This window comes from Pan troglodytes, chromosome 9 (assembly GCF_028858775.2).
Source record: "Pan troglodytes isolate AG18354 chromosome 9, NHGRI_mPanTro3-v2.0_pri, whole genome shotgun sequence".
In the NCBI taxonomy this organism is placed as follows: Eukaryota; Metazoa; Chordata; class Mammalia; order Primates; family Hominidae; genus Pan; species Pan troglodytes.
In genome coordinates, this window is record NC_072407.2 from 60,465,024 (window position 1) to 60,492,682 (window position 27,659).

The 27,659-nt window shown below is 38.3% G+C and overlaps 3 protein-coding genes across 3 annotated transcripts; 1 reads left to right on the plus strand and 2 right to left on the minus strand.

Moving 5' to 3' along the window:
• Nucleotides 1-1,775: 1,775 nt before the first annotated feature.
• On the minus strand, nucleotides 1,776-2,753 carry LOC466597 (olfactory receptor 1S2). The gene is given in 1 exon segment (XM_009440441.5): nucleotides 1,776-2,753. A coding segment is annotated over 1 exon segment (978 nt).
• An 8,531-nt stretch (nucleotides 2,754-11,284) lies between these two features.
• OR1S1 (olfactory receptor family 1 subfamily S member 1) lies at nucleotides 11,285-14,651 on the plus strand. The gene is made up of 2 exons (XM_521997.3): nucleotides 11,285-11,402; nucleotides 13,297-14,651. Exon 2 carries the CDS (start codon nucleotides 13,313-13,315, stop codon nucleotides 14,288-14,290), a length of 978 nt encoding a protein of 325 aa, XP_521997.3. The 5' UTR covers nucleotides 11,285-11,402; nucleotides 13,297-13,312; the 3' UTR covers nucleotides 14,291-14,651.
• Nucleotides 14,652-26,432: 11,781 nt separating this feature from the next.
• Nucleotides 26,433-27,469, minus strand: OR10Q1 (olfactory receptor family 10 subfamily Q member 1). The gene has a single exon (XM_521998.6). The coding sequence runs from the start codon at nucleotides 27,424-27,426 to the stop codon at nucleotides 26,467-26,469; it is 960 nt and encodes a 319-aa protein (XP_521998.3). The 5' UTR covers nucleotides 27,427-27,469; the 3' UTR covers nucleotides 26,433-26,466.
• Nucleotides 27,470-27,659: the final 190 nt, after the last annotated feature.

Genomic DNA, 27,659 nt, shown 5'->3' on the forward strand with positions numbered 1-27,659 from the left:
GATGGCTCTCCTCTGAGGCATCTCTTTATGCAAATTCTGTTTTACAAAAAATGGGTTTTTATGATACATGCTGTTATAAAACTTTCTTTGTTCATATTAGACCAATTGCAAGATCACAGAAAAAAGAAGCTGAGAGATTAGCAACATGACTTGCCTTGCAGTGAATTAGCTGCGGAGTTGGTCTAGATTCCATGTCTCTTGATTACAAATCTGGGACCCTTTCTACTGCTCCGCATGGAATAATGAAGGCAGAGTTCTGTGCTGTTCCATGTTGGAGCTATGGATGAAACAGGATGGATATTGAGGTACTTGAGGAAGGCTAGAACTGTTGAGAGGTTTATTTGGTAGCCCATACAGAAGCAGGTGGGTTTTACATTTATAATGAAAACTAAAAGGAAGCATCAAAGTTTACAAGATAGCATGGAGAAAGGCAGGTGGCTGATTATACATTTCCTCTTAAATAGGTTGGATGATTCTAAGTTTAGAGAAGAACGGAAGTCAGCTTAGGCTGGGAAAAAATAAACTTAATTTGGCAGGGCAGGTAGGTTGGAGTTGGAAGCCAGGAAGGTGGGCAGTTAAAAAAAAGTATCACTTTGTTTTTAGTGTCTACTATATACTACATAGCTGTTGGGGACAGAGTCAGAACTCTAACTGGTACATTTATACATAAATTCTGTGGTTTTCCACTGAAATAATTGAAGTCATCTGGAGTCATATTTCCTAAAACATATTTGTGCAATGCTAGTTCCATGAACAACTGTGATGAATTGGGTTCTGTATGATGGAAATAATTGAATTTCAATTATTTCAAGTTTAGTCTTGAGAAATGCTGTGTACCATCTTACCCTCTTGGAGATTTACATGACAATGAAGGTTCTTGGAAGTTGTCCAGTTATTACATTGTGCTTCATATAACTCAGAGTTGCCAAAAATTATTTGACCATGAGAATCTTCATTGTTATAACCACTAAACATCTCACTGAATAGTACCTTAACAAAACAAACTTTGAGAAAAACTGACCTAAAGAAATGTAGATTAAAGAAAGAAGTAGTAATAACTGTCTTCAAAGCTACAAAAGCTAGACTGTAGGCACTCTATGCACCTGTGATAGTCTAGGTTATGAATAATTTGTACCAAAGTTTATAATAATATAGATTGTAATTAAGATGTGTTTTTAAATTAATTTTTTATTTATGCATAAATTTTTAATTTATCAATACATGTATTTTTATTGATAAATTGTCCTCCATAGTTATAGGGAACATCTTATATTTTGATACATTCATATAATGTGTAATAATCAAATTAGGGGATTAGGATATCCATAACCTTAAACATTTATCTTTTCTTTATGCTGGGAACATTGGAATTATTCTCTTTTAGCTATTTTGATATATATAATAGATTACTGTTTACCATAGTGCCCCATAATGATTTATCAAACATTAGGTCTTATTTATTCTATCTAACTGTATTGTTGTACCCATTAATCAACCTCTATTCAACTCCACTCCACTTCTCTGCTACTGGGCCCTGGTAACCACCAATCTACTCTCTAAGGATGCGTGTTATTCTTGTGACTTACCATGGCAGTTACAGATTTTGTTTCCAAGACAAGAGCTAAGTGGAAAAGCTCCAATCCCCTTAGAGGTTGGAATAGGAGACAGACATCTGCAAGTTCATCAAAAGTTGAACCGTCACAACTGTGCCATACACTCTGGGCTGAATCATTTATCTGATTATGTGGACTAAAAGAATGTAGATGTCCAGGGCATCAAAGGGAAGAAATTTTTCTATTGATGAGCTTTCTCAGGGCACCTTTCATATCCTTATTCCTCAAGCTGTAGATGAAGGGGTTCATCATGGGTGTCACCACAGTGAATAGGACAGCACCAATCTTATCAGTGTCCTCAGGGTGAGTGGAGGAGGGGAAAAAGTACACGCCTACAGTGGTTCCGTAGAACAGTAATGCAATTGTCAGGTGAGAGCCACAAGTGGAGAAGGCTTTCCACTTTCCCTGTGTGGATGATACTTTCAGGACAGCTCTGATGATGCAGACATAGGAGAAGAAGATGAGTACAAAGGGGAAGATGATAACTGATAAACCCACAATAAACAACACAAGCTCATTGATCATTGTATCTGAACAGGACAGTTTGAGCAGAGGGGCCAAGTCACAGAAGAAGTGTGGGAGAGTGTTGTGGTCACAGAAGAGCAATTGAATGAGCAGAAGGGTGTGTGTAAGAGCAATGATATTACTGAGGAACCACGAGATGACTGTGAGCAAAGTGCCGAACCTGGGCCGCATGAAAGTTGTATAGTTCAGAGGGTGGCAGATCGCCACAAAGTGGTCGAAGGCCATGGTCCCCAAAAGCAAATTGTCAGTGACGACAAACACAATAGAAAATTACATCTGTGTGATGCAGCTCTCATAAGAGATGGATTGGCTGTTGGTTTGAATATTCACCAGCATTTTGGGGACTGAGTTGGAAATGGAGGAAATATCAGCAAAGGATAGGTAGGCAAGGAAGAGATACATGGGGGTGTGAAGGTATATATCCAAGCTGATATCCAGAATGATGAGCCCGTTCCCAACCACAGTGACCACATACATACTCAGGAAAAGCACAAAGAGGAGGTTTTGATGTTCAGCCTGGTTGGAGAGTCCCAGGAGAATGAATTCAGTGATGGTGGTTTGGTTTTCTTGATGCATATTTCTGCTGATCTGAAGAAAGGAACACAAAGTCTTCATACACCTACAAGAAAATTTAACATGGTGTCATTTGGCTGCAGCCATTACAGTAAGGCACTTCCTTTAAGCTGATGAGCAATAAAGCTTCTTCTGCTTATTAAGTGGAAGTGCTACTTAATAAGGAAGTATTTCAGCAGTGCAGAGATTTGGAAAATGCCATAGAAAAAGACAGGACATGGCAGATTCTTCTCAATGAACATGTTTTAAACTCTAACAGAATTCTGAATGTGATTTTCCCAGTTGGTTCTAAATGTAGTTTAAATCCCCCAAACTGAGGATCATAGGTGAGGCATACCCTATATTCTAGAGATGTTAGGTACATGTGCAGGAATTACTTAAAAGTTACCAAACTGGTCCCCAAATCATCTCCCTTGTTCAACTTTATGCCTTAAACCTAAGAAAGGAGAAATTTCAAGTCTCGTAAAAGTGAAGAGACTGGAGAAGGAAACACAACTAAGGGTTAGGAATGGCTATGGGAGTGTACACCATTGTGTGGGTGCTTCATTCCATTAACGCTGGGGGAGAACTCCAAAACAAGTGCTTTTGGAGAATAAGTACAAGTAGGAGCAATCAGGGTTTTACTTCATCTGTGGCTAGATATTAGCTTCAAGAAAATTTAGGGGGCACAGATACACTTAAAGACTTCTGTTTGCCTCTCATTTCTAAAAGGTGAGGGGCTCACTGGATCAGGTCGTGATGGCAGGGTAGAGGGAAAAGATGGTGGTTATAGGGCAATCTGCATTTTCACCCATGACATGGCATAAATATGTGAATTTCCCATAGGACACATGATGCTATAGGAGGTCATTGGAGTCAAGTCACCTTGTTGAGATTCCAATCCAGAGACAGCCTATTGGGGCAGAGGAGGCTGTAGCAATAAGAAACCATGAGGTGGGTCTCTTATGATAGAGAGATCTTAAAGAGATCAGGGACATAATTCATTGCCCTTGTCAGGGAACCGCATACTGGGGCAGTCTCCAAAAGGGAGCCTCTGACAATCCTCAAAATGATCTCAAGAGACACCATGCCTGCCACATATAAGGCACAAGCTGCTAGTATCTATGGCAACAGATATGAACACTTCTGCCTTTTTTCCCATCCCCATTCTTCCTCCCTGACCTGATAAAACTGAAAAAGAAGGAAAGACGAAAATGACTAAAACAACAACAACAATAGTAACAACAACGGGTTTGCGGGAAGAGAGGCCAAAGAGCAAGGGAAGAACATATGCTCCCACCTTTCCACTGTATGACCCAAGCTACACATCAGATCTGAACTTACAAGGTAGGACCCATGCTTTGAATTGATAGTGAAGCTGAAGTTTAAAATTGGGCTGGACTTGGTTTTTTAATACCTGGAAATGGGTCTTCAGTATCAAAGTTAAACATTTTTAAAACCTTAAGTGGCCAGAAAGGTAAACGGCTCTCACAAGGTGTCATCCAGGAGAAGGGAAGAGAGACTGGACCTAGTATGATTTTCCTTGTGATTTATTGGAAATAATTTCAGCTTGGGAACAAAGAGACATTTGTCCCTCTTTCTACTCTCCTAACATTGTCTCCCTCTCATTTTATCCCTCTCTTCTACCTATCTCCAACATCACTTATCTCTCAAAGATTTTCTTTCCATTCAGCATCCAGAAAAGAGGAAATCATGTCTGGAATTCCTGATAACTGAAAGGCACTGGAGATTGAAGCAGAGATCTGAAGATTCTTTGCTTCTGAAAAGCTTGGCTTAGAAATCAGAGAGGAGGAAAAACACATGCAGAAGGGAGAATCCACAACAAAACTGAAATGAGCTAAATAACTGGCAGGCATCTATATTGAAGATACAGACTGGCCTGTGGTTATCAAGCCCTGGGCTGGTTTGCACTTGACTAGAGGGGAGAATTGTATGTTTCTGAGTGACAATCTCTGATTTCTGCTTTCCATTCTACCTTTCCCACCCACCAGTAGTCCTGCATAAACTGTTCTGAGTTCTTAAGGTGGCTGCTTAGCTGGTCAAGACCAATGCTGGATTCTGAAGAGATTCACCTCTGAATGATGGTAAAAATCTCAGAAAGTTACTGGTTTCTAGACCCAGTGGCTTTCCTTATCCTTAGCAGAGTAGCAGGTGGAGACTCAGTAGCTCTTAGGTATTTTTCAGATTAAACTCTTCCTCCAAGCTTCCTTCCAAGACCTTAATAGAATCACGGTGCTGGGCTCACCTGGGACATTCAGGTCCTTCCCATCCCTTTGGGATAATATCCCTCAAGTGTTTTCCTCAAGACACAGTAATTTTTACATCCCAGTCTTGATGAGGTAAATGGGGAATAGACAGACAGCTCTGCTTTTTTCCCCTTGTTTTGTCTTCGCATGCTCTTCCCGCTTGTGATTTCCTATCTGTAACTTAGTTGATTATTGCTCTTCACAGGGAGGGAGTTGTTTGCGCTGTCTTCTTCTCCCAGCGAAATGGTCAGCATTTTCAGAGTTCTTTTCTGTGTCTTCTCTAATGCTTAATGGTGGGAAACACTTAGGAAATACCTAGAGAATGGAGTTGAATTTTTTGACTAGAGATTATGAATCCAAAGGGATGTGATCTCTAGTGGATGGAAATAGAATGTGATCTTGGCATCAGTTGAATAAATGTTAGCATTGGAAATTGGAGACCCAGTGATTCAGCATTCAAGGCTATTAATTGCAAACTAAAGACAAATGCTGGGTTTCTAATTTTGCAAATAAACATATTGAAATGATATTGAGTGCTTCACAATACAATGGGAAGGATGGAAAAAGACATCCGGAAATGGACAGAATCAAGAGAGACTGCCCAGCCAGGGACTCAGGCAAAATTAATATATCCCTTCTTCCAATGCTTAGAGGTGACTCACAATATAGTACAATTATTTCTCACCCAAACTAAGAAAGTTGATCCCTTCTTCAATAGGAAAAAACTCAACCTACGGATTAAGTGTATCAATGAATAATATTTAAAATAATGGTGTAATAGAGATGGAAAAAGGCAAGTTATTCTATTTATGCACTAACATACAAAAATCAGTAGCACTTATATATGCTAGTAGTGAATTATCTGTAAAAGAAATAAGGCAAACAATTACATTTACAATAGCTACAAATGAAAAATAACTAGGAATAAACTTAACCAAGGAGGTGAAAGATTTCTACCCTGAAAACTATATAACTTTGATGAAAGAAACTGAGGAAGACACAAATAAATGGGATGATATCTTGTGTTCAAGGATTAGAAGAATGGATATTGTTAAAATAACCATACTATCCAAAGAGATCTACAGGTTTATTACGATCCTTATAAAAATTTCAATGACATTCTTCACAGAAGTAGAAAAAAATCCTAAAATTCATATGGAACCATAAAAAACCCCAAATTGACAAAGCAGTCCTGAACAAAACGAATAAAGCTGAAGGCACCACACTACCTGACTTCAAAATATGCTATAAAGCTGTAGCAACCAAAACAGCATGGGATAAAACAGATACAGAGATCAGTGAAATAAAATATAAAGTGTGGAAATAAATTCAAGCACCTAAAGTCAATGGATTTTCAATAAAGATGCCAAGAACAACACATTGGGGCAAAGACAATAAATGGTGTTGGTAAAACTGGATATTCACATGGAGAAGAATGACATTAGACTCCTATCTCTCACCATACACAAACATAAACTTAAACTAGAAGGAAGACATAAGTGTAAAACCATCATCTATGAAACTAACGGAAGAAAACATAGAGAAACACTTTGTAACATTGGGCTGGGCAAAAATTTTTAAAATAAGACCTCAAAATCTCAGGCATTAAAAACAAAAATAGAGAAATGGAGTTAAACTAAAAAAAATTTGCACAGCAAAGAAACTATTAACAAATTGAAGAGATAACCTACAAAATTTCAAAAAGTATTTGCAAACTATGCATCTGACAAGGGGTTATAATATAGACTATATAAGGAACTTAACAGCAAAAAACTAATTAAAAATGGGCAGATCTTAATACACGTTTCTCAAAAGAAAACATGGCCAAATGGGTGTATAAAAAATGCTTAACATCATTAATCATCAGAGAATTCCAAATCAAAATTATCTTGGGATATCTCCTTACTCTTATTAGAATGGCTATGTGTCAGAAGACAGAAGTAAACAAATGTTAGCGAGGATGTGGAGGAAAGGGTACACATACGCTTACACACTGTTGGTGGAATTGTAAAGTAGTACAGCCACTATGAAAAACAGAATGGGGTTTCCTCAAGAAATTAAAAATAGAACTACCATATGATCCAGCAATCCCACTACTAGGTATATATCCAAAGGAAATGAAATCTGTATGTTTAAAAAGGTCTGCATTCCCATGTTTATTGCCACACTATATACAATAGGCAAGATATGGAATCAACCTAAGTATTTAATAATGCATAAATGGGTAAAGAAAATGTGGTATATATACACAGTGGAATACCATTCAGCCATAAGAAAGAATGAAATTCCGTCATTTGTGACAACATGGATGAACCTGGAGAACATCATGTTAAGTGAAATAGGCCAGACATAGAAAGATATATAGCACATGATCTCACTTATATGTGAAATTCAAAAAAAAATTGGCATTATAAAAGCAGAGAGTAGAACAGTTGTTACCAGAGACTGGAGAGGAAATGGGGGAGGGAAGGATGGGGAGAAGTTGGTCAATGGTTACAAAGTTACAATGAGATAGGAGGAATACATTCTAGTGTTCTATTGCACAGTAGGGTGACTCTAGTTAATAGTAAAATATTGTATATTACAAAATGGCTAGAAGAAATGCTTTTGAATGTTCTCATAACAAAGAAATGATAATTGCATGAAGTGATAGATATACTAACTACACTGATTGGATCATTATACAACATAGCTATGTATCAAAACATCATTGTACCCCATAAATATGGACAAATGCAATGTGCCAATTAAAAAATAAATAAAAAATTTAAAAATAATGCGGTAATAGAGAAGAAAGAGAAGGCAAGTTATTATTTTTACCTATTAATTATCTATCTATATCTGTCAACTATTTATTTATATATCAATCTAGTCACAGCTAGAAAGGAAATATGGGTGGAATTGGAATCCTCATTTCTGCAACTTGTTCATGAGGAATATTTATGATTTCATTAGTCTATTACTGTTGTAGCATGGGTCTTCTAGAAAGCAGAGCCTGAGCTGAGAATTTAAGTTTTGATATTCTGTTTGGAAGGTAAAACCCCAGGAAGATTTAGAGGGGGAGTAGAGGGACTTGAATCCAGAATAAGTGCAAAGGAATGCAATGAAATGCATTTCTGTGTCATTGTTCACAACGAAAGAGTCAGGGAACATTACTTATTAGATATGTTCACTCAGCATGTGGGATTCATATGGAAGGAGAAAGTATACCTGGGAGCAGTCCATGGGGGGGCAGAAAGGAAGGTATATTGATTTTCTCTGTTTCTTCTCATCTAATTTCCCATCGACTTTCCTGAACTCCCAGATTGCATTATCTGGCCCATTGATGGCCACATAGGAAGCCAGAAACCATGTTCCTCAATATGGTTATTACTGTTAGTCCAGGAGAGGAGGAAAATTTTGTGTAGAAAGGGTTGGCACATAGGCTGAATGTCAGCGAGCTTGGAAAGAAGTAGCAGAGTTTGGGAGGTGCTTGGTGTCACTAGAAGAAGAGACAGTATAGGGTTTGTATTGAGTACAGTCCATTTCTTGTGTCACTCAGATCTACTCCTGCTCTCCCATTATTCCTAGATTCTGTGGTACAAGATGGTGACTGCTTTCCATGGTGATATGGTTTGGCTTTGTCACCACCCAACTCTCATCTTGAATTGTAACTTCCATAATTCTCACGGGTCGTGGGAAACTTCTCCCCATCCTTCCCTCCCCCATTTCCTCTCCAGTCTCTGGTAACCACTCTTCTACTCTCTGCTTCTATAATGCCAACTTTTTTAAAAAATTCCACATATAAGTGAGATCATGGGCTATATATCTTTCTGTGTCAGGCTTTTTTTACTTAACATAATGTTCCCCAGTTTCATCCATGGTGTCACAAAAGACAGAATTTTATTCTTTCTTATGGCTGAATGGTATTCTACTGTGTATATATACCACATCTTTATCTGTTTATGCATTATTAAATACTTAAGTTGATTCCATATCTTGCCTATTGTATATAGTGCGGCAATAAACATGGGAATGCAGAAATTTCTTTAATGTACAGATTTCATTTCCTTTGGATATATACCTAGTAGTGGGATTGCTGGATCATATGGTAGTTCTATTTTTAATTTCTTGAGGAAACCCCATTCTGTTTTTCATAGTGGCTGTACTATTTTACAATTCCACCAACAGTGTGTAAGCGTATGTATTCCCTTTCCTCCACATCCTTGCTAACACTTGTTTTCTCTTGTCTTCTGAGAAATAGCCATCCTAATAAGAGTGAGGAGATATCCCAAGATAATTTTGATTTGGAATCCTCCGATGATTAATGATGTTGAGCATTTTTTATATATCTGTTAGGCATGTCATCTTTTGAGAAATGTGTATTAAGATCTGCCCATTTTCAATTGGATATTTTTTTGCTGTTAAGTTCCTTATATAGTCTATATTTTAACCCCTTGAGAGATGCATAGTTTGCAAATATTTTTTTGAAATTTTGTAGATTATCTCTTCAATCTGTTAATAGTTTTCCTTGCTGTGCAAAATCTTTTTACTTTGATTTAACCTCATTTGTCTATTTCTGCTTGTAATGCCTGAGCTTTTGAGGTCTAATTTTAAAAATTTTTGCCCAGCCTAATGTTATGAAGTGTTTCTCTTTCTTCTGTTAGTTTCATAGATTATGGTTTTACATTTATGTCTTCCATCTATTTTAGGTTTATGTTTGTGTATGGTGAGAGATAGGAGTCTAGTGTCATTTTTCTGCATGTGAATATCTTGTTTTACCAACACCAGTTATTGTCTTCACCCCAGTGTGTTGTTCTTGGTGTCTTTATTGAAAATCCACTGGCTTTAGGTGGTTGAATTTATTTCTATGCTTTCTATTTTGTTTCACTGCTCTATGTGTCTGTTTTTATGCCAGCCCCATGCTGTTTTGGTTACTATAGCTTTATAGTATATTTTGACCTCAGGTAGTGTGATGCCTTCAGCTTTTTTTCTTTTTGTTCAGGACTGCTTTCTCAATTTGGAGTCTTCTATGGTTCCGTATGAATTTTAGGATTTTTTCTATTTCTGTGAAGAATGTCATTGGAATTTTTATAAGGATTGTAATAAAAATCTGTAGATCTCTTTGGGTAGTATTGTTATTTTAACAATATCAATTCTTCTAATCCTTGAACACAAGATATCATTCCATATATTTGTGTCTTCTTCAGTTTATTTCATCAAAGTTGTACAGTCTTTTGGAGGAGAAATCTTTCCCTTCCTTCGTTAAGTTTATTCCTAGTTACTTTTTATTTGTAGCTATTGTAAATGTAATTGTTTGCCTTATTTCTTTTACAGATAATTCACTACTAGCATATATAAATGTTACTGATTTTTGTATGTTAGTGCATAAATAAATAGAATAACTTGCCTTCTTCCTTCTCTATTACCCCATTATTTTAAATATTATTCATTGATACACTTAATCCGTAGGTTGAGTTTTTTCCTATTGAAGGGGGAATCAACATTCTTAGCTTGAGTGAGAAATCAGTGTACTATATTGTGAGGCACCTCTAAGCATTGGAAGAAGGGATATATTAATTTTGCCTGAGTCCCTGACAGGGCAGTCTGTCTTGCTTCTGTCCGTTTCTGGATGTCTTTTTCCATCCTTCCCATTGTATTGTGAAGCACTCAATATCATTTCAATATGTTTATTTGCAAAATTAGAAACCCAGCATTTGTCTTTAGTTTGCAATTAAGAGCTCTGAATGCTGAGTCATTAGGCCTCCAACTTTTTTTCCAACACTAACATTCATTTAACCGATGCCAAGGCCATACCCTATCTCCTTCCACTAGATATGACATCCCTTTGGATTCATAATCTCTAGTCAAAAAATTCAACTCCATTCTCTAGGTATTTCCTAAGTGTTTCCCACCATTAAGCATTAGAGAAGACACAGAAAAGAACTCTGAAAATGCTGACCATTTCGCTGGGAGAAGAAGACAGCGCAAACAACTCCCTCCCTGTGAAGAGCAATAATCAACTAAGTTACAGATAGGAAATCACAAGCGGGAAGAGCATGTGAAGACAAAACAAGGGAAAAAAAGCAGAGCTGTCTGTCTATTCCCCATTTACCTCATCAAGACTGGGATGTAAAAATTACTGTGTCTTGAGGAAAACACTTGAGGGATATTATCCCAAAGGGATGGGAAGGACCTGAATGTCCCAGGTGAGCCCAGCACCGTGATTCTATTAAGGTCTTGGAAGGAAGCTTGGAGGAAGAGTTTAATCTGAAAAATACCTAAGAGCTACTGAGTCTCCACCTGCAACTCTGCTAAGGATAAGGAAAGCCACTGGGTCTAGAAACCAGTAACTTTCTGAGATTTTTACCATCATTCAGAGGTGAATCTCTTCAGAATCCAGCATTGGTCTTGACCAGCTAGACAGTCACCTTAATAATTCAGAACAATTTGTGCAGGACTACTGGTAAGTGGAAAGGTAGAACGGAAAGCAGAGATCAGAGATTGTCACTCAGAAACATACAGTTCCCTCTCTAGTCAAGCCCAAACCAGCCCAGGCCTTGGTAACCACAGGCCGGTCTGTATCTTCAATATAGATGCCTGCCAGTTATTTAGCTCATTTCAGTTTTGTTGTGGATTCTCCCTTCTGCATGTGTTTTCTCTTGTCTCTGATTTGTAAGCCAAGCATTTCAGGAGGAAAGAGACTTCAGATCTCTGCCTCAATCTCTAATACCTTTCAGTTTTCAGGAATTTCAGAGACGAAGATTGTCTCTTTTCTGGCCTCTGAATGGAAAGAAAATCTTTGAGAGATAAGTGATGTTGGAGATAGGTAGAAGAGAGGGATAAAGTGAGAGGGAGACAAATGTCTCTTTGTTCCCAAGCTGAAATTATTTCCAATAAATCACAAGGAAAATCATACTAGGTCCAGTCTCTCTTCCCTTCTCCTGGATGACACCTTGTGAGAGCCGTTTACCTTTCTGGCCACTTAAGGTTTTAAAAATGTTTAACTTTGATACTGAAGACCCATTTCCAGGTATTAAAAAACCAAGTCCAGCCCAATTTTAAACTTCAGCTTCACTATCAATTCAAAGCATGGGTCCTCCCTTGTGAGCTCAGATCTGATGTGTAGCTTGGGTCATACAGTGGAAAGGTGGGAGCATATGTTCTTCCCTTGCTCTTTGGCCTCTCTTCCCTCAAACCCGTTGTTGTTACTATTGTTGTTGTTGTTTTAGTCATTTTGGTCTTTCCTTCTTTTTCAGTTTTATCAGGTCAAGGAGGAAGAACAGGAGTGGGAAAAAAGGCAAAAGTGTTCATATCTGTTGCCATAGATACTAGCAGCTTGTGCCTTATATGTGGCAGGCCTGGTGTCTCTTGAGACCATTTTGGGGTTCGTCAGGGGCTCCCATTTGGGACTGCCTCATTATGCGGTTCCCTGACAAGGGCAATGAATTATGTCCCTGATCTCTTTAAGATCTCTCTTTCATAAGAGACCTACCTCATGGTTTCTTATTGCTACAGCCTCCTCTGCCCTGATAGGCTGTTTCTGGATTGGAATCTCAACAAGGTGACTTGACTCCAATGACCTCCTATAGCATCACGTGTCCTATGGGAAATTCACATATTTATGCCATGTCATGGGTGAAAATGCAGATTGCCCTACTAACCACCATCTTTTCCCTCTATCCCCACCATCTTTTCTCTCTACCCCTGCCATCGTAGCCTGATCCAGTGAGCCCCTTTAAAAGCAAGAGGCAAACAGAAGTCTTTAAGTGTATGTGTGCCCCCTAAATTTTCTTGAGGCTAATATGTAGCCACAGATGAAGTAAAACCCTGGTTGCTCCTTCTTGTACTCATTCTCCAAAAGCACTTGTTTTGGAGTTCTCCCCCGGCGTTAGTGGGATGAAGCACCAACACAATGGTGTACACTGCCATAGTGATTCCTAACCCTCAGTTGTGTTTACTTCCCCAAACTCTTCACTTTCACGAGACTTGAAATTTCTGTTTTCTTAGATTTAAAGGATAAAGGTGGTTTGGCAACCAGTTTGGTCATTTTTAAGTTAATTCTGCAGGTGTATATAACATGTTTAGAATATAGGGTATGCCTCATCTATGACCCTCAGTTTGCGGGATTTAAACTACATTTAGAACCAACTGGAAAAATCACATTCAGAATCCTGTTAGAGTTTAAAACACTTTTTTTTGAGAAGTTTTGGCCATGTCCTGTCTTTCTCTAAGGCATTTTCCAAATCTCTGCACTGCTGAAATACTTCCTTATTAAGTAGCACTTCCACTTAATAAGCAGAAGAAACTTTATTCAAGTGACTTACTGCAATGGCTGCAGCCAAATGATACCATGTTAGGTTTTCTTGTAGGAATATGAAGACTTTTGGTTCCTTTCTTCAGATCGGCAGAAATATGCATCAAGGAAACCAAACCACCATCACTGAATTCATTCTCCTGGGAATTTTCAAGCAGGATGAGCATCAAAACCTCCTCTTTGTGCTTTTCTTGGGTATGTACCTGGTCACTGTGATTGGGAACGGGCTCATCATTCTGGCTATCAGCTTGGATACGTACCTTCATACCCCCATGTATCTCTTCCTTGCCAATCTATCCTTTGCTGATATTTCCTCCATTTCCAACTCAGTCCCCAAAATGCTGGTGAATATTCAAACCAAGAGTCAATCCATCTCTTATGAGAGCTGCATCACACAGATGTACTTTTCTATTGTGTTTGTCGTCATTGACAATTTGCTTTTGGGGACCATGGCCTATGACCGCTTTGTGGCGATCTGCCACCCTCTGAACTATACAACTCTCATGCGGCCCAGGTTCGGCATTTTGCTCACAGTTATCTCATGGTTCCTCAGTAATATTATTGCTCTGACACACACCCTTCTGCTCATTCAATTGCTCTTCTGTAACCACAACACTCTCCCACACTTCTTCTGTGACTTGGCCCCTCTGCTCAAACTGTCCTGTTCAGATACATTGATCAATGAGCTTGTGTTGTTTATTGTGGGTTTATCAGTTATCATCTTCCCCTTTACACTCATCTTCTTTTCCTATGTCTGCATCATCAGAGCTGTCCTGAGAGTATCTTCCACACAGGGAAAGTGGAAAGCCTTCTCCACTTGTGGCTCTCACCTGACAGTTGTATTACTGTTCTACGGAACCATTGCAGGCGTGTACTTTTTCCCCTCCTCCACTCACCCTGAGGACACTGATAAGATTGGTGCTGTCCTATTCACTGTGGTGACACCCATGATGAACCCCTTCATCTACAGCTTGAGGAATAAGGATATGAAAGGTGCCCTGAGAAAGCTCATCAATAGAAAAATTTCTTCCCTTTGATGCTCTGGACCTCTACATTCTTTTAGTCCACATAATCAGATAAATGATTCAGCCCAGAGCGTATGGCACAGTTGTGATGGTTCAACTTTTGATGAACTTGCAGGTATCTGTCTCCTATTCTAACCTCTGAAGGGGTTGGAGCTTTTCCACTTAGCTCTTGTCTTGGAAACAAAACCTGTAACTGCCATGGTAAGTCACAAGAATAACACGCATCCTTAGAGAGTAGATTGGTGGTTACCAGGGCCCAGGGGTGGGAAGACGGAATGGAGGTGATGAGTTGTTGATTAATGGGTACAAAAATACAGTTAGATAGAAGAAATAAGACCTATTGTTTGATAAATCATTAGGGGGCTATAGTAAACCATAATCTATTGTATATTTCAAAATAGCTAAAGGAGAAAAATTCTACTGTTCCCAGCATAAAGAAAAGATAAATGTTTGAGGTGATGGATATCCCTATGCCCTAATTTGCTTATTATACATTATATGAGTTTATCAAAATATCACATTACCCAAAAATATGGGGGACAATGTGCCAATAAAAATACATGTATCAATAAATAAAAAATTTATGCATAAAAAATAAAAATTACTTTAAAAAACCCACATCTCACATCTTAATTACAATCTATATTACTATAGACTTTGGTATGAATTATTTTTCAAGTTGTAATGTTTATAATTGTAATGTCTCTTCATTTATTTGTTCAAGTCTTCTTATATGTTTTTAATGACATTTTATAGTTTTCTTTCTATTTCAAACATATAGATTATTAAGTTGTTCTTGAGTGTCTCATGATGTTTTTTGCTAAGGTAAATTTGTTTACAGATATGTAGGAAAAAGGGTAGAATTTCTTTGTTATTATCATATTTCTCTACTAAACTCTTTTGTTAGTATAATAGTTCAAACTTGATTTTCTTTTGCCAGGAGAAAAATAGTAACATCAGCAAAATGATAATTTCAACCTTCATTTTTTAATGTTTTGATTCCTTGTTTGTTTTTTCTGGTTTTATTTCATTGACTAGTATCTCTAGCAAAATTCTGTTTTAATGAGGGCTAATAAGCATACCAGTCAGACTTTAAGCTTTATTTTAAAAAAATATTTAATGTTATTTAAAGTATATATTGAATTTCACTAAATGCCTTTATAATATCTATTGAGATTATTAGATTTTTAAAAAAGTGATTAATATGTAGTTACTCACATTATTTGACTTTCTAATATTACAGCAGCCTATGCTTTTAACATCTAATTTGGCTATAATGTATTATTCATTTGCTGCACTGTCAAATTTAGCTAGGTAATATTTATGTAATATTTTTACATCTATGGTGAGTCAGATTGGCTAATAGTTGTCCTTTTGGTAATAATATTCTTGCTAAGTTGTTACTATGGATATGATATAATTAATCATAATGAACTTGTTGGTTTACTGAAACTTTTATAAACATGAAATAGTCTTTTTGATCCTATTTAATATTGCTATTATGAATTCCACTATGTCTGATACTAGTATTGTCAGATTTACTTTTTTGAAAAAGTTAGTACTTGCTTGGCTCTATCTCTGTCGATCCATTTACTTTAAGTACCTTAAGTGTGTCTCATGTTATGAACATGTATCTGGATTTTAACACATAATCTGAGCATTTCAGTCTTTTAACAAATAAATCTAAGCAATTCACATATATAGGGTTACTGATCCATTGGATTTATGTTTTCCATTTACTACATTTTATTTATTATTATTATTAATTAATTAATTTATTTTTTGAGACAAAGTCTTGCTCTGTGGCCCAGGCTGGAGCAGAGTGGCGTGATCTTGGCTAACTGCAACGTCCACTTCCCTGGTTCAAGCAATTCCCCTGCCTCAGCATCCTGAGTAGCTGGGATTATAGGCGCATGCCACCATGCCCTGCTAAATTTTTTCGTATTTTTAGTAGAAACGGGGTTTCACCATGTTGGCCAGACTGGTCTTGAACTCCTGACCTCAGCCAATCCGTTCGTTTCAGCCTCCCAAAATGCTGGGATTACAGTCGTGAGCCACCGTGCTCAGCCCATTTACTACATTTTAAAAACTATTTCATATTTCTTCTCTTGGCTATCACTAGATTGATGGAGTTTAATTTTCTTTTACCTCTTCTATCAGCTTGAAATATATTGATGTGATACATATTCTATTAGTGTTAAAGAAACATATTTTAAAGAACCATACATAAACCAATAACAATTAAATTCATGAATTATATTTCATTGTTTCAAACAGAATGAAATTTCAGAATACCATCTTTCTTCTCTTATTCTCTCTCTTCTATGTATGATTCAAATCATCTGGAATTTTAGTTCCAAATTATAATATTTTTGAATGTTATGGTTTGCATTTTAGAAATATTACCTTATCAATTTTATTAAGCTACACAAACACATTGTAGTATTTATTCAGAAGAAATTCAAGGTTTTTTTTGTTTACTATCCTTTCTTATGTTTTACATCTACTCTGACCAGACAAAAGAGAAAGACTTTGAAAAATCTCCTGAGCCTCGGACTGCATTTGATCTCTTCAGTGTTTATTAATGGAACATTTCTTAGGGTTCACTCTGTACCCTGTTCTGGCCTACATATTATAGGGAGTCATGATGACTAACATCCTGGTTCTATCCTTTAGAAGTTCACAGTTGATGTGCAGATATAATATGTGAACAGAAAGCAAGAGCTTGTAGGTACCGATATCAGGTGGAGACCAGTATAATGGGTGCCATCAGATGTCAAGCATGGTAGGAAAAGTGCTACAGAAATTCAGAGAAGAGAGATATCCGTGGACTTGAGTAATGGTAAATATTTCATTGAGAAAGTGAACTAGAGCTATGCATTTGAAATGGGCAGGGTTTATACAGATGGGGAGACACAGAGAGGGATTTTGAAGTGGATGGATGTTATGGGTGGCGGGACCATGTATGATGTGTTCTGGGTTCAGTAAAGATTCTAACATTGCTGAGGCTGAAGTTTATATAAATGAGTAAGAAACAAAGTTTTAAGGTAACTTGGGGCATGATCATGGCAAGTTTTTAATATCGGGATAAGGTGTTTGAATTTTCATTTGCCAATTCCTAACCAGATGCTTTCTAGTCACTCACAAAGTACACAATGTAGAGTGATTCCATGAACAGAGTCATAGAATCTAGAGCTGGAGGGCACCACAAAGTTCAACTAGAGTACTACTTATGGTAAAAATGAGTAAATTGATCCCCAGAGTGATGGGTGACTTGTTAATACCAGGTGATGAGCTTTGGCAGAACCAAAATGAAAACTCACTGGAAGATTTCCTAGTGCAGTGTTCCCTGGAGGCAGGTAGATGTAGCAGAAAGAGCAGAGACTTTGACGTGAGACAGAACTGGGTTTGAATTCCAGCTTTGCTATGTTCTGAGTATGTGACCTTGGTCATGTGGCTTAACTCCTCATAGCCCCCTTTACCATATCAGTAAACTGGAGATGATGTTTGCACAACACCTAACTTGGTCTCTGATGAGGTAGGAGACCAGCAGGACATCTTTTCTGGTCACATCCTTGCTGATCAAAACAGGATCTGGTCCAGACAGGATAAAAGTGAAGAAACTGGCTGAACCCAGCAAATGGTGGCTACAGCAATCCCTAGCTGTCTTCATTGCTCATTAGCGTAAGACACTTTTACAGTGCCATGACTAGTTACAAATGTCATGGCAACAACCTTGGAAGTTAACACCCATTTCCATAGCAATGAGCCAGACGCAATGAGCCGTCTCTTTCCTAGAAAGTTCAAAATAACCTGCCTCTCAATTTGTATTAACCAGCCCCTTAATTAGCATTAAATTGAAAGTGGGTATAAGTGACTATAAATACAGTTACCAACAACTCATACTATGTTGATCTGCGTGCATTACCTATGAGTTATCCCTGCTCAGCAAGGAGCAGTGCCATTCAATAAAGATTGCTGTCTAACCCATCAGCTTGCCCTTGAATCCTTTCCTTGGCAAAGCCAAGGACCCTCCCAGGCTAGGCCTGTCCTGCATCACTGGCACATAGTCAGTAGCTCATTAAATATTAACTTTTCTTTACTCCAGAGAGGTCAGCATACTAGGGAGGATAATTTAAGAGCTTGACAATCCTAGCCTCCTCTCTTAGCTGATTTGAGATAAACACTGACAACAAAATATCTCCAGAAAGGCCTGGTTAAGACAAAGGTGTGTTAGGCTCTGAGACAGTGAGGGATGGGGGTGGGGAGGAATTGAAATATGAGGGTCAGTCAGAAAATCATCTAATGATAAGTGCCCATTTTAGGTGTTAAGCTCAAAAGAGAGAGAGAGAGAACGAGAGAGAGGGAGAGAAGGAGATATTAAAACCAAGCTTACAATGGATAAAGAAATTTGGTTAACAAATAGATATTAAAACCAAGCTCACAATGGATAAAGAAATTTGGTTAACAAATTTTCTGGATTCATATAATGGACTATTATTTAGGAATACAAAAGAATGAACTGCAGCAATACAAAGCAACCTGTATATATCTCAGAAACGTTATGTTAAGTGAAAGAAGGCAAACTCAGAAGAATGCATACTGTATTACTTCATTTCTAGAAATTCTTAAATGGACAAATCTCATCTTTGTGATGGAAGTCAGAATAGTGGTTGATCAAGGCAGGAAGGAGAATTGATTGGAAAGGGAAATGGGAATTTTCCAGAATGATGAAAATATTTCATTATTGAATACATCAAACAGAACCAATGAAGATCTGTGCATTTTAGTGTATGTTATTTACACTTCAATTAAAATACTAATAAGAACAAAAGAAGCCTACCATTTTCTTCATTTTGTTTCAGGTAGAGTTTGACTCTACTATAACATCAGAGTCAGCATAAAATCGTTTTCTGCCTTACATATTTTTTTCAGATAAGTGGAGGTTGGGATGTTGTCTTTCTTGGGATTCTCCAGGGAGAATTAGGGAGGCAGAGTGGAGCCAAGGATGCTCTTACCTATGATAATGTCCGCAGTGAAGCTGTCATCCTCGCAGACAGACAGTCTAACAGGAAGTGAATGCACAGACATTGGACAGGACAGGAACATCCAGACATGTGGCAGTTTCTCAGGAGTAAGAGGACCCAGGAAAGAACACGCCAGTTGGAGGCACTTATGTATTATAACCATAAGGACTATCTGCTGGAGGCGTGGGGCCTGGTATGAGTGTGGAAGGTAGTTGGCAATTTAGATATTTTGGAGCCAAGATTACTAAGAGGACCTCATCAGTCATAGAAAGAAATATAAATCTCTCTTGTAGAATGCACAGAAGGACTTATCAAAATGTATCTCAAGTCAGGCATTTGGCATTTCTTACATCACGGTCTTCTTGCATATATTACTCTTCTTTAGAGAAAAATAAGATTGACTTACAGCTATGTCCATTTTCCCAATTGTCTGTAAATTTTTGAAAGCAGATATCTCATGCTTTTGTCAATGAACACCAAACATATAATCCAGTTTCTGAAATACGACATGGCCTCTTCTCCATTCAAATTTACTATCCCTCAACATTCTCTACCCTGTCCTAAACACTTGCCCCAATTTCCTGCTTGTTTTTATAGCCCTTGTGTATTTATTTATTTATTTATTTGTTATCTTTTTTCCTCTCATGAACATTAGATCCATGGAATCAGAGAATTTGGCAAATAGTATGTTCTGTTGAATTATTTGTTTAAAAATTAGTAAGTGAGGCTGGGCACGGTGGCTCATGCCTGTAATCCCAGCACTTTGGGAGGCCAAGGTGGGCGAATCATTAGGGCAGGAGAGCGAGAACATCCTGGCTAACACGGTGAAACCCCGTCTCCACTAAAAATACAAAAAAATAGCTGGGCGTGGTGGCAGGCGCCTGTAGTCCCAGCTACTTGGGAGGCTGAGGCAGGAGAATGGCGTGAACCCGGGAGGCAGAGCTTTTAGTGAGGCGAGATCGCGCCACTGCACTCCAGTCTGGGTGACAGAGCGAGACTCCATCTCAAAAACAAACAACAAACAAACAAACAAACAAACAACAAAATAAGTGAATGTACAAAAGAAGTATTTATTGAAAGAATTGTTGTATTATGGCATAAATGGGTCTTCATAAAATAGTTTCTTACAGATCATCAAATGTGTGTTCTGTGGTCTCTGGGGATGGTTATCCCCTATCCCAATTGTGCCCCGTCTCTTTTGAATAACTTATTTTCCCCAATACTATGAGTGTCATACTTTTCCCTTCTAATGAAAGCTAAATTGAAACCAAAAAGAGGCAATTAGGACAGTTCTCAAGTTGGAACTAGTGGGCAGAGATAGGCCCAAGCCATAATCACCATCACATTTCAAACTTCTAGTGATTTTCATCAGATCCTCTAATTTTACAATGTGGTTTTTCAAAGTCATTGCTGAATGAGAACGAGAAAGACAGAGAGAGAGAGAGAGAGAGAGAAAGAGACAGAGACAGAAGAGGATGGAAGTTGGAGGACATCACTATAAAATTATCTGTTGAGATTCTTGATGGTACAGGTTATTTTTGACTCATCCAATAGTCACAAATCAAAATGCCAGAATGTGCTGTTGTATAATAACTTTTCTCAATCAACCATTTCCTTATTTAGTCACCTCTCCATCTACACTCATTAGATCTAATTAGACAACACAGATATGCAGAAACATACATTCATGCTATGGTTTCCTAGATTGTCAAAATGTGGGTATGAGAAATCAGAATTCTTGGGAAATTTCAAAACTATAAATTATTCTTAAAATATTTTCAATATTATTTATACTCTTTACTCATTATTATAGATATCTAGAATTTATTTAATAATTATAAATATCAGGGTTATATTATATACAGCATATAGTAGGTGATAGCAAATAACCAAGCCCTGGGAAACTCACTGTGAACATTATTAGGTGGTATTTAAATAACCAAACATTCATATCTCCCAGGCAGGTAAACTGCACTACATAGATTCACACTTCCAGATGCAATTTAAATATTTATTTGCTTCCAAAACTTATTATTTCTTGCAACACCACTCATATTTGCATAAAATATCCTAGGCATATAAGCTTAGTAATAATATTCATTTTACTTGTAAGAATGACTCACTGTTAACAGCAGACAGAGCCATGAACACACACATGAAAATAGCCACAAGCAAGACTGACTGATTAGGCAGTAACTGCTTCTCCGCTAATGCTCTTGTACTGGTTTTGGAAACGAAGACTTAGCCTTTGACTGTGCATGCGTCATCACTTTCTGCTCTTGCTTTACCTTTGGCATGAGTGGATTCCTCCGAATCAGTAACGTCTCTATGTTAACTGTTATGATTTAGTTCTTGCAGGAGAATTTTAATTTTTTTCTGATTTTTCTTGATTTCTCAACTACTTTTTCTCAGAGTTTGGATTTTAAAAATATATATATTTTTTGAGAAATGCTGAGAAGGAATCTCACATCAGCATTTTACTTCCACCACTGTGTCTGACCCTTCATTCACCTATTAAACAATCAGAAGACAGATGAAGAAATCCAGTGTCACAACATACCTGTGATGCTTTTGTAGTGTATTCTGGCTTCAAGGTGCTTATTGTTTAGTAGTGGGGGACATATTTTCAAATAATTATACTGCCTGATAAAATGTATTTTAATAAAATTCCAATGAGAGAGACATAGAAAGAGAATGTCAGTAGAGGGAGAGGTTACTTTCTTGGCAAATACTTCTCTGTAAGACAATTAACACTAACAACACATTCACATACCCAAATGGCTGGATGAAGGGAATGAGCAGAGTTTTGAAAGGAGCAGAATTTTTAAAGAAGTGGTGAACCTGCAGGGGAGGAAAGCTAAGCTACTCTTGCGAGTTCTGTCTTCTACTTATGCTACCTACAGGCTACCTTGATATGAGGGGATCATCATTTCCCAAAAGAAACATCACTGATTAGCATTTCTGTCCCATCATCTGACTCGTGGTGTACTGTTATTTCATTCAATATTCTCATTCTAGAATGTAACAATTTCAATGAAAGACTCATATAAAGGAATAATTTTTCAGTAAGGAAAAGGAGCTCTTCCATGTACATTGAAGCATTTCTTCACAATAGCTATAACATAAGATTAACCTAAGTGTTCACCAGTCGAAGAATGGATGAGGAAAATTAAATCTTGTCATTTGTGACAACATGGATAAATCTGGAGGATATCACATTAACTGAAATAAGTCACAGAAAGACAAATAACTGCAGGATCTCATATATATAATGTAAAAAGTTTGAACTAACAGAAACAGAGTAAAAAGATGGTTACCAGAGGCTTGGGGTGACAGGATTGGGGAGATGTTTGTCAAATGACATAAAATTTTAGTTAGACAAGAGAAATAAGTTCAAGAGATCTATTGTATATCATGGTGTCTACAGTTAATTATACCTTATTGTGTATTTGAAAATGGCTGAGAATAGATTTTAAGTATTCTCACCTCAAAAATAATGTGTCTGGAATAATTCATATGTTAAATAGATTTATTTAGTCATTTGACAATGCCTACATATATTAAAACATTATGCTGTATGCCATAAATATATACAATTTTTACTTGTCAACTAAAAAATAAAAAAAGAAAAAATAAGAAAGGGGAACTCACTCTATTCATCTAGAATATGTATAGGAAGGTAACTGGGAGAACCCAATAATTCAATTTGAAAGGCTGAATCAACCCTCTTTTCAAGTGTAACATTTTACCCTCTTCTTTTTGAGTTCCAGGTTAATTTTATGAATGACTTGTGACATTAAATAAAGAATGAAAGAAGGTATGAAAATTCAGTTTCAAACTTCCCTTTTGTTGGCATTCCAGACAGTGCCTAGCACAATGTGTACAAATAATTGATTCATTATGTCCTGATGCGACTTGGCCTGGATAGGTTGACATGCAATCTGCTAACTAGAGAGTTTATTTTCTTCTCCAGCATTTACAGTGGTCTTCACTACTTCCCTCCATCTGCAGTTTTGCTTTCCAGTTTCAGCTGCAGTCTGAAAATATTAAATAGAAAATTTCAGAAATAATCAATTTATAAGTTTAAAATTGTCTGACTTTCTGAGTAGTGTGACAAAATCTCTTGTCATCTTATTCTGTCCTGTCTGGGATGTGAATTATCTCTCTGTCCAGTGTATCCACACTGTATAACATTTTATGCTTCTGAAATCCAACCATGGACATCGTCATAGCTTGATGATCCAAGATCACCCCAAGCAGATGATCCTTTTTCTGGCCATCAGAAAGTCAATAGTAGCCAGATGTTGTGTTATAATGCCTGTGTTATTTACCTCATTTCATCTAATCACATAGGCATGATATCACCTCACATCATTATGAAAAGAAGAGTGAGGAGTACTGTACATTAAGATATTTTGAGAGAGAGAGAAACCACGTTCACATAACTTTTATTATAGTATATTGTTATAATTGTTCTATTTTATTGTTGCTGTTGTTAATCTCTTACTGAGGCTAATTTATAAGCTAAATTTTATTGTAAGTATGTATGTGTAGGTAAAAAACATAGTAGGTATAGGATTTGATACTATCTATGGTTTCAGATGTTCTCCGGGGGTCTTGGAAGTACTCCCTTTGGATAAGAGAGGACTACTGTACTTAGAAGCTGTATTAGTCCATTCTTATGCAGCCATAAATACACTACCTGAGACTAGGTAATTTATAAACAAAAGAGGTTTAATTGAATCACAGTTCCACACTGCTGAGGAGACCCCAGGAAACTTGCAATCATGGTGGAAGGTGAAGGGAAAGCAAAGCACATGTTACATTGCTGCAGGCAAGAGAGTGTGCACAGGGGAAACTGCCACTTTTAAAATCATCAGATCTGGTGAGAAATCCCTCACTATCATGAGAACAGCATGGGGGAAACCGCCTCCATGATCCAATCACCTCCCACCAGTTCCCTGTCCCCTGCACATAGGGATTACAATTCGAGATGAGATTTGGGTGGGGACACAGAGCCAAACCATATCAAAAGCAAGGCATTTCTAATGTATTGTTAAATCCAATGACTGTCCCCAGAATATGTAACACTTTATAGTTCTTCTCCTTATCATTGTGTGAAATTGGGTTAAAAATTAGGAGTTCCAAAAGCAATTTCAAAGGGAAAAAGAAGTACCCCCCCCACCAAAATAGTCCTAATCTAGAAAAAATATAAAAAGTGGATCTGAACTATGATGATGGGAGGTTTATATGCCAAATAAATCTACATGAACCTCAAATTCCTTCTAGAAATTATATTTCTGATTATAAGAGGAACACAATCTTATTTTGGAAATCAGGGAAAATTAATAAAGAGGAAAACTAGAAAATTCATAATTCTACGTCACAGATAACAACTGTTAACTTTTTGGTGTATTTCTATTCCTCATTATGCATGTACGTATTTTTATAAAATTGGGCTTTTATGGTAAATACAGGCTTGAATCTTGATTTTATTACTTACAGGTATAATGATAAACATTGCCCTTTATTACTAAATATTAGTGATTTTAGTATGCTGTGTTTCTGTATCCAATATTGTTGGAAATTAGATTTTAATCACTTTTCATGTTATAAATGTAAGAAACACACTTATATTTTGTTTTGTTTGACATCCTGTTAATTTTCTGAGGTTATGTTTTTAGAATAAGAATTCCGAAATTAAAGAATAGAAACTTTTCATGGGTTTTGGTAAACGTAACCACATGGGATTCAAAAAGGTTATAACAATTTCTTTTTCTTTTCTTTTTTTTTTTTGAGTCGGAGTCTTGCTCTGTTGCCAGGCTGTAGTGCTGTGGCATGATCTCGTCTCACTGCAACCTCCGACTCCCTGGTTCAAGCGATTCTCCTGCCTCAGCCTCACAAGTAGCTGGGATTACAGGCACATGCCACCACGCCCAGATAACTTTTGTTTTTGTAGTAGAGACGGGGTTTCACTATGTTGGCCAGGATGATCTCGAACTCCTGACCTTGTGATCCGCCTGCCTTGGCCTCCCAAACTGCTGGGATTACAGGCGCGAGCCACTGCACCCCACCAGGTTATAACAATTTCTTAGGTCAGTTTAATATCCACTGGCAGATATCTTCACTCTCTTCCTGTAGCTGCTAATTAAAATCAGCTGATGATCTGGATCCAGACCCTCACCTGATAGATTGCACCCTCCCTCAGCTCTTATGGGAGAGGTAATTGCTTGTAAGAACTATCCCTGGAGTCCTCTGGGCCTGGCTGTTCCTCAGGGTGTAAATGAGAAGGTTGAGCTGTGTGGTGTCCACTGTGAATACCATAAAGGGAAGTGGATTTTACCTGAGGGTTTATTTGGGGTTGGAACACAACCCCATGTACATGAAGAGGTAACAGCCATTCTGCTGCAAAACTATGCTGAGGTAGGAGTAGTGCCATAGTAGTGCTACCTGCTCAGTGGATCTGTGAGCAGCAGCCCTCATGAAGGTGTAGGAGGTCGTGAGGAAGGTGGAACAGCAAAGACTAGTGTGAGAGCCACCAGCACAGAGGGCTCATGCAGGCAGGGCTGGCATAGACCAGAGGTAATTCTCCATACCCTAGCAGGGCTGGTACATAGTAGGTGATTAGTCAATGAAAGAAAATTCCTAGCTGCTTTCTGGCATGAAGAAAATGAAAGCAACCAGTTGGGATGTATGGTGCAAAGGAAATTAATGCATTAAGTAAGCTATTGTTTGTCATATACTGATACCCAAAACAATAAAAAAATGTGTTTATTTGAGCAAAATATGTCTTTATGAATATTTCTTACTTAAGGCAACTTTCACAGGGTAAATTACATCATCTCCCCAGGAGGCAGCATGCCTATCAGCCTTTATTCACAGTATGTATGGGGTGTTCCTAATATGGCAATTGACATAGGTGAGCTGCAAATCCTTAAAGTAGAGCTAAGTAAACTAGCATTCCTACGCTGTAAGTTCTGTCCAAATTTTCATATCTTAGTCAAAGCACTTCAGAAAAATGAGCATGAATTGTGAACTTGCGGCAAATATGGCAAAAAAGAAACATCAAGTGCACAGTGTGAGAAAGTACTACAGTTCTGTGTCATTTAGAGTTCTTTGACACAGCAACAGACAGACACCCAGCCCAGTGCCCCTAAGCCTTCAGTTGGCGTCAGAGGCTGCTTTACGGATAATGGCACTCCTCAGAGCACCTTTGACATCCTTGTTCCTAAGGGTGTAAATCAAAGGGTTGAGTAAGGGGGTGACAAAGGTGTAGACCAACGCGATTTGGCGGTCCTCATCCTCTGAGGTGCTGGACCGAGGACGCAGGTACACGAGGCTGCAGCAGCCATACTGCAGCAGGACCACGGTGAGTTGGGAGGAGCAGGTGGAGAAGGCCCGGCGGCGGCCCTCGGCAGAACGGATGCTCAGGATGGCACAGGTGATGAACACGTAGGAGACGCAGATGAGCAGGAAGGGGATGGTCAGCACGAGGATGCTCACGACATAGAGGACAGCCTGGTGCACGCGGATGTCAGCGCAGGCCAGGCGCAGGACGGGAGGCACATCGCAGAGGAAGTGGTTGATTTCCTGGTGGTGGCCGCAGAAGGGCAGGGTGAAGATTAAGGCTGTGAGCTGCAGGGAGAGGAAGAGGGCCAGGCCCAGGGCCCCACCCAGCATCTGCGTGCACAGCTCGCGGGTCAGGATGAGAGTGTAGTGCAGCGGGTGGCAGATAGCCACATAGCGGTCATAGGCCATGATCGCCAAGAGGAAACAGTCCGTGCTGCCGAGGGTGACAAAGAAGAACATTTGGGCCCCACATCCAGCCAACGAAATGGGCTTCTGGGCCCCCAAAATGTTGGAAAGCATCAAGGGTACTACCACGGTGGTGTAGCAGATTTCCAGGAAAGACAGGTTGGACAGGAAGAAATACATCGGGGTGCGGAGGGTGCTGTGTGTGCACACCACCCAGATGATGGCTGTGTTGCCACAGAGGATCATCAAGTAGAGGAGGAGGAAGAGAAGGAAGAGAAGAACCTGGAATTCAGTGGCTGTGGTGAACGCACGGAACACAAACTCAGTGGGGTCAGACTGGTTGAAGACAAGTTTCCCCACAGGCATGTCTTATGCAAAAGAATAGGACGCACTGAGCTCTTCTTGGCTGAGTTGCTTTATTTCTTGAGTAAAAGCAGGAGTGTACAATTTTATTTGGAATTAACTATTTAGTAGCTAGTTTCCAATCACGGTGCATGAGAATGAATTCACGATAGAGGGTTTGGTATACTTTTCCTTGGAGATCTTCATGAATGGGATAGACAGTCATCTGCAGAAATTCCTGGGGGCAAGACATATAG

What these genes read in the sequence shown, in the direction of transcription:
- OR1S1 (XM_521997.3), top strand. Translation starts at nt 13,313, where the DNA reads ATGAAGACTTTTGGTTCCTTTCTTCAGATCGGCAGAAATATGCATCAA.
- OR10Q1 (XM_521998.6), bottom strand. Translation starts at nt 27,426, where the DNA reads ATGCCTGTGGGGAAACTTGTCTTCAACCAGTCTGACCCCACTGAGTTT.